Source organism: Oncorhynchus gorbuscha, linkage group LG14, assembly GCF_021184085.1.
Source record: "Oncorhynchus gorbuscha isolate QuinsamMale2020 ecotype Even-year linkage group LG14, OgorEven_v1.0, whole genome shotgun sequence".
Taxonomy (NCBI): Eukaryota; Metazoa; Chordata; class Actinopteri; order Salmoniformes; family Salmonidae; genus Oncorhynchus; species Oncorhynchus gorbuscha.
The window spans coordinates 82470035-82480034 of NC_060186.1; the positions used below are offsets into that span (position 1 = coordinate 82470035).

The 10000-nt window shown below is 47.8% G+C and overlaps 1 protein-coding gene across 2 annotated transcripts in view; it reads left to right on the top strand.

Annotated features, from left to right (window-relative positions):
• nbas (NBAS subunit of NRZ tethering complex) overlaps window positions 1–10000 on the top strand; it is a 284978-nt gene that overhangs the window by 28519 nt on the left and 246459 nt on the right. For both annotated transcript variants that reach the window (XM_046299129.1, XM_046299130.1), the window contains exons 9-12: window positions 6720–6818; window positions 7570–7708; window positions 9064–9129; window positions 9228–9356. In XM_046299129.1, the coding sequence (XP_046155085.1) occupies window positions 6720–6818; window positions 7570–7708; window positions 9064–9129; window positions 9228–9356 (433 nt within the window). The remainder of the gene's footprint in view (window positions 1–6719; window positions 6819–7569; window positions 7709–9063; window positions 9130–9227; window positions 9357–10000) is intronic.

The window sequence follows — 10000 nt, forward strand, 5'->3', positions numbered from 1 at the left end:
GTGGCCAGTCCTCTACTGGGTAGACCAGAGGAACCAGGCTATGTGGGGTGGCCAGTCCTCTACTGGCTGTACTGGGTAGAGAGGAACCAGGCTATGAGGGGAGGCCAGTCCTCTGACTGTACTGGGTAGAGAGGAACCAGGCTCTGAGGGGTGTCCAGTCCTCTACTGGCTGTACTGGGTAGAGAGGAACCAGGCTATGAGGGGTGGCCAGTCCTCTGACTGTACTGGGTAGAGAGGAACCAGGCTCTGAGGGGTGTCCAGTCCTCTACTGGCTGTACTGGGTAGAGAGGAACCAGGCTATGAGGGGTGACCAGTCCTCTACTGGGTAGACCAGAGGAACCAGGCTATGTGGGGTGTCCAGTCCTCTACTGGCTGTACTGGGTAGAGAGGAACCAGGCTATGAGGGGTGACCAGTCCTCTACTGGGTAGACCAGAGGAACCAGGCTATGTGGGGTGTCCAGTCCTCTACTGGCTGTACTGGGTAGAGAGGAACCAGGCTCTGAGGGGTGGCCAGTCCTCTACTGGGTAGACCAGAGGAACCAGGCTATGTGGGGTGACCAGTCCTCTTCTGGCTGTACTGGGTAGAGAGGAACCAGGCTCTGAGGGGTGGCCAGTCCTCTACTGGCTGTACTGGGTAGAGAGGAATCAGGCTCTGAGGGGTGTCCAGTCCTCTACTGGCTGTACTGGGTAGAGAGGAACCAGGCTCTGAGGGGTGTCCAGTCCTCTACTGGCTGTACTGGGTAGAGAGGAACCAGGCTCTGAGGGGTGGCCAGTCCTCTACTGGCTGTACTGGGTAGAGAGGAACCAGGCTCTGAGTGGTGTCCAGTCCTCTACTGGCTGTACTGTGTAGAGAGGAACCAGGCTCTGAGTGGTGTCCAGTCCTCTACTGGCTGTACTGTGTAGAGAGGAACCAGGCTCTGAGGGGTGGCCAGTCCTCTACTGTCTGTACTGGGTAGAGAGGAACCAGGCTATGTGGGGTGTCCAGTCCTCTACTGGCTGTACTGGGTAGAGAGGAACCAGGCTCTGAGGGGTGACCAGTCCTCTACTGGCTGTACTGGGTAGAGAGGAACCAGGCTCTGAGGGGTGACCAGTCCTCTTCTGGCTGTACTGGGTAGAGAGGAACCAGGCTCTGAGGGGTGGCCAGTCCTCTACTGGCTGTACTGGGTAGAGAGGAACCAGGCTCTGAGGGGTGTCCAGTCCTCTACTGGCTGTACTGGGTAGAGAGGAACCAGGCTCTGAGGGGTGGCCAGTCCTCTACTGGCTGTACTGGGTAGAGAGGATCCAGGCTCTGAGGGGTGTCCAGTCCTCTACTGGCTGTACTGGGTAGAGAGGAATCAGGCTCTGAGGGGTGTCCAGTCCTCTACTGGCTGTACTGGGTAGAGAGGAACCAGGCTCTGAGGGGTGTCCAGTCCTCTACTGGCTGTACTGGGTAGAGAGGAACCAGGCTCTGAGGGGTGGCCAGTCCTCTACTGGCTGTACTGGGTAGAGAGGAACCAGGCTCTGAGTGGTGTCCAGTCCTCTACTGGCTGTACTGTGTAGAGAGGAACCAGGCTCTGAGGGGTGGCCAGTCCTCTACTGTCTGTACTGGGTAGAGAGGAACCAGGCTCTGAGGGGTGTCCAGTCCTCTACTGGCTGTACTGGGTAGAGAGGAACCAGGCTATGTGGGGTGTCCAGTCCTCTACTGGCTGTACTGGGTAGAGAGGAACCAGGCTCTGAGGGGTGGCCAGTCCTCTACTGTCTGTACTGGGTAGAGAGGAACCAGGCTCTGAGGGGTGTCCAGTCCTCTACTGGCTGTACTGGGTAGAGAGGAACCAGGCTCTGAGGGGTGTCCAGTCCTCTACTGGCTGTACTGGGTAGAGAGGAACCAGGCTCTGAGGGGTGGCCAGTCCTCTTCTGGCTGTACTGGGTAGAGAGGAACCAGGCTCTGAGGGGTGGCCAGTCCTCTACTGGCTGTACTGGGTAGAGAGGAACCAGGCTCTGAGGGGTGTCCAGTCCTCTACTGGCTGTACTGTGTAGAGAGGAACCAGGCTCTGAGGGGTGTCCAGTCCTCTACTGGCTGTACTGTGTAGAGAGGAACCAGGCTCTGAGGGGTGGCCAGTCCTCTACTGTCTGTACTGGGTAGAGAGGAACCAGGCTCTGAGGGGTGGCCAGTCCTCTACTGGCTGTACTGGGTAGAGAGGAACCAGGCTCTGAGGGGTGGCCAGTCCTCTACTGGCTGTACTGGGTAGAGAGGAATCAGGCTCTGAGGGGTGGCCAGTCCTCTACTGGCTGTACTGGGTAGAGAGGAACCAGGCTCTGAGGGGTGACCAGTCCTCTTCTGGCTGTACTGGGTAGAGAGGAACCAGGCTCTGAGGGGTGTCCAGTCCTCTACTGGCTGTACTGTGTAGAGAGGAACCAGGCTCTGAGGGGTGACCAGTCCTCTACTCGGACTGGGCCAGCCAGGCTGGATATAACCCCAACAACTTTGCCAAAGCACAGCCCCTACACCACTAGAGAGATATCTTCAACCACCAACTTACTAACCTGAGACAAGGCTGAGTATAGCCCCCACACCACTAGAGGGATATCAACAGACCACCAACTTACTACCTTGAGACCAGGCTGAGTATAGTCCACGAATATCTACACCACCGAAACGAACGAACGAGCCAGAGGACAGGAATAGATGGAAGAGCACCAGTAAGCCAGTGACTCAACCTCTACAATACAAATATTGTATAATCCAGGTGTGTAAAGATTTTAAAGACTCTTAGAGACTTACCCAGGAAGACTCTCAGCTCTTAGATTTACCCAGAAAGACTCTCAGCTCTTAGACTTACCCAGAAAGACTCTCAGCTCTTAGACTTACCCAGAAAGACTCTCAGCTCTTAGACTTACCCAGAAAGACTCTCAGCTCTTAGACTTACCCAGAAAGACTCACAGCTCTTAGACTTACCCAGGAAGACTCTCAGCTCTTAGACTTACCCAGGAAGACTCTCAGCTCTTAGACTTACCCAGGAAGACTCTCAGCTCTTAGACTTACCCAGGAAGACTCTCAGCTCTTAGACTTACCCAGAAAGACTCACAGCTCTTAGACTCACCCAGAAAGACTCACAGCTCTTAGACTTACCCAGGAAGACTCTCAGCTCTTAGACTTACCCAGGAAGACTCTCAGCTCTTAGACTTACCCAGGAAGACTCTCAGCTCTTAGACTTACCCAGGAAGACTCTCAGCTCTTAGACTTACCCAGGAAGACTCTCAGCTCTTAGACTCACCCAGAAAGACTCACAGCTCTTAGACTCACCCAGAAAGACTCACAGCTCTTAGACTCACCCAGAAAGACTCACAGCTCTTAGACTCACCCAGAAAGACTCACAGCTCTTAGACTTACCCAGAAAGACTCACAGCTCTTAGACTTACCCAGAAATAATCTCGGCTCTTAGACTTACCCAGAAAGACTCACAGCTCTTAGACTTACCCAGAAAGACTCACAGCTCTTAGACTTACCCAGAAAGACTCACAGCTCTTAGACTTACCCAGAAAGACTCACAGCTCTTAGACTTACCCAGAAAGACTCACGACTGTAATCGCTGCCAAAGGTGTTTCTACAAAATATTGATTCGGGTGTGAATACTTAGGTAAATGAGATATTTCTGTATTTCATTTTCATAGAATTAGCATATATTTCTAAACACGGTTTCACTTTGTAATTTATAAGGTCATGGGTGAGAGAACATTTAATGATTCTGCTCTACACTCACTACTGGGGAGACTATTGATGCTGCTCTACACTCACTACTGGGGAGACTATTGATGCTGCTTCCTCTACAGTCACTACTGGGGAGTGATGCTGCATCCTCTACAGTCACTACTGGGGAGTGATGCTGCTTCCTGTACACTCACTACTGGGGAGACTATTGATGCTGCTTCCTCTACACTCACTACTGGGGAGACTATTGATGCTGCTTCCTCTACAGTCACTACTGGGGAGTGATGCTGCATCCTCTACACTCACTACTGGGGAGACTATTGATGCTGCTTCCTCTACACTCACTACTGGGGAGACTATTGATGCTGCTTCCTCTACACTCACTACTGGGGAGACTATTGATGCTGCTTCCTCTACACTCACTACTGGGGAGACTATTGATGCTGCTTCCTCTACACTCACTACTGGGGAGACTATTGATGCTGCTTCCTCTACACTCACTACTGGGGAGACTATTGATGCTGCTTCCTCTACACTCACTACTGGGGAGACTATTGATGCTGCTCTACACTCACTACTGGGGAGACTATTGATGCTGCTTCCTCTACACTGGGGAGACTATTGATGCTGCTCTACACTCACTACTGGGGAGACTTGATGCTGCTTCCTCTACACTCACTACTGGGGAGTGATGCTGCTTCCTCTACACTCACTACTGGGGAGACTATTGATGCTGCTTCCTCTACAGTCACTACTGGGGAGACTATTGATGCTGCATCCTCTACACTCACTACTGGGGAGACTATTGATGCTGCTTCCTCTACACTCACTACTGGGGAGACTATTGATGCTGCTCTACACTCACTACTGGGGAGACTATTGATGCTGCTTCCTCTACACTCACTACTGGGGAGACTATTGATGCTGCTTCCTCTACACTCACTACCGGGGAGTGATGCTGCTTCCTCTACACTCACTACTGGGGAGACTATTGATGCTGCTTCCTCTACACTCACTACTGGGGAGACTATTGATACAGCATCCTCTACACTCACTACTGGGGAGACTTGATGCTGCTTCCTCTACACTCACTACTGGGGAGACTATTGATACAGCATCCTCTACACTCACTACTGGGGAGACTTGATGCTGCTTCCTCTACACTCACTACTGGGGAGACTTGATGCTGCTTCCTCTACACTCACTACTGGGGAGTGATGCTGCTTCCTCTACACTCACTACTGGGGAGACTATTGATGCTGCATCCTCTACACTCACTACTGGGGAGACTATTGATGCTGCTTCCTCTACACTCACTACTGGGGAGACTATTGATGCTGCTCTACACTCACTACTGGGGAGACTATTGATGCTGCTTCCTCTACACTCACTACTGGGGAGACTATTGATGCTGCTTCCTCTACACTCACTACTGGGGAGACTATTGATGCTGCTTCCTCTACACTCACTACTGGGGAGACTATTGATGCTGCTTCCTCTACACTCACTACCGGGGAGTGATGCTGCTTCCTCTACACTCACTACTGGGGAGACTATTGATGCTGCTTCCTCTACACTCACTACTGGGGAGACTATTGATACAGCATCCTCTACACTCACTACTGGGGAGACTTGATGCTGCTTCCTCTACACTCACTACTGGGGAGACTATTGATACAGCATCCTCTACACTCACTACTGGGGAGACTTGATGCTGCTTCCTCTACACTCACTACTGGGGAGACTTGATGCTGCTTCCTCTACACTCACTACTGGGGAGACTATTGATGCTGCATCCTCTACACTCACTACTGGGGAGACTATTGATGCTGCTTCCTCTACACTCACTACTGGGGAGACTATTGATGCTGCTCTACACTCACTACTGGGGAGACTATTGATGCTGCTTCCTCTACACTCACTACTGGTCAGTATAATGGACTGGGGGCCCCCCCTGCCTGGTCTGTGTGTAATACTGTCAGTATAATGGACTGGGGGCTCCCCCTGTCAGTATAATGGACTGGGGGCTCCCCCTGTTAGTATAATGGACTGGGGGCCCCCCCTGCCTGGTCTGTGTGTAATACTGTCAGTATAATGGACTGGGGGCCCCCCCTGCCTGGTCTGTGTGTAATACTGTCAGTATAATGGACTGGGGGCCCCCCCTGCCTGGTCTGTGTGTAATACTGTCAGTATAATGGACTGGGGGCCCCCCCTGCCTGGTCTGTGTGTAATACTGTCAGTATAATGGACTGGGGGCCCCCTGCCTGGTCTGTGTGTAATACTGTCAGTGCCTGTCAGTATAATGGACTGGGGGCCCCCCTGCCTGGTCTGTGTGTAATACTGTCAGTATAATGGACTGGGGCCCCCTGCCTGGTCTGTGTGTAATACTGTCAGTATAATGGACTGGGGGCCCCCCCTGCCTGGTCTGTCAGTATAATGACTAATACTGTGTGTAATACTGTCAGTATAATGGACTGGGGGCTCCCCCTGTCAGTATAATGGACTGGGGGCCCCCCCTGCCTGGTCTGTGTGTAACACTGTCAGTATAATGGACTGGGGGCTCCCCCTGTCAGTATAATGGACTGGGGGCCCCCCTGCCTGGTCTGTGTGTAACACTGTCAGTATAATGGACTGGGGGCTCCCCCTGTCAGTATAATGGACTGGGGGCCCCCCCTGTCAGTATAATGGACTGGGGGCCCGTCCTGCCTGGTCTGTGTGTAATACTGTCAGTATAATAGACTGGGGCCCCCCTGCCTGGTCTGAGTGCTACATCATTGCTTTATAAATATAACTGTAAGAAGTCTAAGATGTGTCAAATGATCTCCAGCTGTGCGTTTGGTTTGCTAACTTGCTAGCTAAGTGGCTAGTTGTCAAGATCCACCTTCTTCGTTCCATCAGAGATATTCAACTCCCTCCTGGATCAAGATCCTGTTGTATAAATCGTTCTAGCAAATCAATTTATATATATATATTTTTAAACTTAACATACTTATTCAAAGTTTTTAATTGTGTGTTTGTCCCTGCCTCTCAGTGTCGGGACCAATCAGAGCTTCCAAGAGAACCACAGCTTCAGTTTCTCCACCCACTACTCTCATGGCATCACCACGGCGATATACCACCCTGGGCACCGGTAAGACGCACAGCTTCAGGGTGTCTCTCATTTCTCTCCTTTCCTCGCCCCCTCCTCTTCATCTGTATAAGCAGATTCCACCATGTTTCATGTTATTTTCCTCATTTAGCAGACAGTCTTATCCAGAGTCTTATCCGGAGTCTTATCCAGAGTCTTATCCGGAGTCTTATCCGGAGTCTTATCCGGAGTCTTATCCGGAGTCTTATCCGGAGTCTTATCCGGAGTCTTATCCGGAGTCTTATCCGGAGTCTTATCCGGAGTCTTATCCGGAGTCTTATCCGGAGTCTTATCCGGAGTCTTATCCACAGTCTTATCCACAGTCTTATCCACAGTCTTATCCACAGTCTTATCCACAGTCTTATCCACAGTCTTATCCACAGTCTTATCCACAGTCTTATCCACAGTCTTATCCACAGTCTTATCCAGAGCGACACAGTTAGTGCTTTCACCTTCAGAAAGACAGGTGAGAGAACCCAGGTATATGTTGTAGCAAGTCCATTTAGTCTCAAAGCAGCTGTTAGATCCCGTTAGAAAAGACAAGTCCTTGTTTTAGTAGAATATGGTAATCGGGTCAGTGCAGGAGAATGAGAATTCAGGATATCTTTGCGTCTATGTTAAGTGCCCAGACAGACAGCCTACCTCGTTGTTGTGTCAGTGTTTTAAGCCAGAGGATAATGATGGAGCCTTGTCATTGCTTGGTATAAACAACAGAGGTAAAACCGTGGTGTGTGTGTTTGTGTGTGTGTGTCAGGTTGCTGCTGGTGGGGGGTTGTGAGTCGGGTGTTGATGATGCGTCCAGGGCAACCCGGTGTGGCCTCACGGCCTGGAGAGCTCTGTCTGGGTCGCCCCATTACAAACAGGTCACCAGCTACGAGGACGACACCAGCACTGTGAGTACCTTAGAATTATCAAATGTTTATAAAATATATTGTAGGGCTCTATAAAATATATTGTAGGGCTCTATAAAATATATTGTAGGGCTCTATAAAATATATTGTAGGGCTCTATAAAGTATATTGTAGGGTTCTATAAAATATATTGTAGGGCTCTATAAAATATATTGTAGGGCTCTATAAAATATATTGTAGGGTTCTATAAAATATATTGTAGGGCTCTATAAAATATATTGTAGAGTTCTATAAAATATATTGTAGGGCTCTATAAAATATATTGTAGGGCTCTAAAATATATTGTAGGGTTCTATAAAATATATTGTAGGGTTCTATAAAATATATTGTAGGGTTCTATAAAATATATTGTAGGGTTCTATAAAATATATTGTAGGGCTCTATAAAATATATTGTAGGGTTCTATAAAATATATTGTAGGGCTCTATAAAATATTCTATAAAATATATTGTAGGGCTCTATAAAATATATTGTAGGGTTCTATAAAATATATTGTAGGGCTCTATAAAATATATTGTAGAGTTCTATAAAATATATTGTAGGGCTCTATAAAATATATTGTAGGGCTCTAAAATATATTGTAGGGTTCTATAAAATATATTGTAGGGTTCTATAAAATATATTGTAGGGTTCTATAAAATATATTGTAGGGTTCTATAAAATATATTGTAGGGCTCTATAAAATATATTGTAGGGTTCTATAAAATATATTGTAGGGCTCTATAAAATATTCTATAAAATATATTGTAGGGCTCTATAAAATATATTGTAGGGCTCTATAAAATATATTGTAGGGCTCTATAAAATATATTGTAGGGCTCTATAAAATATATTGTAGGGCTCTATAAAATATGTTGTAGGGCTCTATAAAATATATTGTAGGGCTCTATAAAATATATTGTAGGGCTCTATAAAATATATTGTAGGGCTCTATAAAATATATTGTAGGGCTCTATAAAATATATTGTAGGGCTCTATAAAATATATTGTAGGGTTCTATAAAATATATTGTAGGGCTCTATAAAATATATTGTAGGGTTCTATAAAATATGTTGTAGGGCTCTATAAAATATATTGTAGGGCTCTATAAAATATATTGTAGGGTTCTATAAAATATATTGTAGGGCTCTATAAAATATATTGTAGGGCTCTATAAAATATATTGTAGGGCTCTATGGAAAACAATAGTCTAGAGTCCTGCCGCTAATGTAAACTATCTATCCATTTTAAAACATTTCATTTTAATTTGTTGTCTTTATTGTTATTGAGCACAATAGTAACATTTGATAATTTGGAACACCCATTGTATTGTAACCTGGTCTCTCTCTGTCATTTAGAACCAGAAGAAAGGATTCTTCACTGTCCCCAGCTTCAGACTCTTCTCGAGACACAACAATGAACAGGTCCCTCCCTCGTCCCTCATTCCTTCTCCCTCCTGGCGTATCGAACTCTCTCTCTCCTCGCTCTCTCTAACCTTGTGTTTGTGTCACTCTGTGTGCAGGACGGTGTGTTTCGTTTGAGTCTGTCTCCTGACGGGACGCTCCTGGCCGTCATCCATTTCTCTGGACGTCTGTCTGTATGGGACCTCCCCTCTCTCAGACAGACAGTCTCCTGGGATCAACAACTACAGGTAACCGCGGGGGTGTTTAAGTCGGGTTGAGAGAGAGGCGAGGAGAGGGTCTGTCTGCTACTGGGTTGAGAGAGAGGCGAGGAGAGGGTCTGTCTGCTACTGGGTTGAGAGAGAGGCTAGGAGAGGGTCTGTCTGCTACTGGAGAAGAGTCCCCTAAGCAAGCTGGTCCTGGGGCTCTGTTCACAAACACAAACACACACTACAGAGCCCCAGGACAACAGCACAATTGGACCCAACCAAATCATGAGAAAACAAAAAGATAATTACTTGACACATTGGAAAGAGTTAACAAAAAAACAGAGCAAACTAGAATGCTATTTGGCCCTAAACAGAGAGTACACAGTGGCAGAATACCTGACCACTGTGACTGACCCTAAACAGAGAGTACACAGTGGCAGAATACCTGACCACTGTGACTGACCCTAAACAGAGAGTGGCAGAATACCTGACCACTGTGACTGACTCAAACTGAAGGGAAGCTGGCTCAAGAGAATACTCAGGTGGAAACTGAGCTGTACTTCCTAACCTCCTGCCAAATATATGACCATATTTCCCTCAGATTACACAGACTCACAAATAATTTTAAAATGTCTATTTCCCCCTTCTTTCTTTCTCTCCTCTCTCTCTCTGTGTCTCTGTGTCTC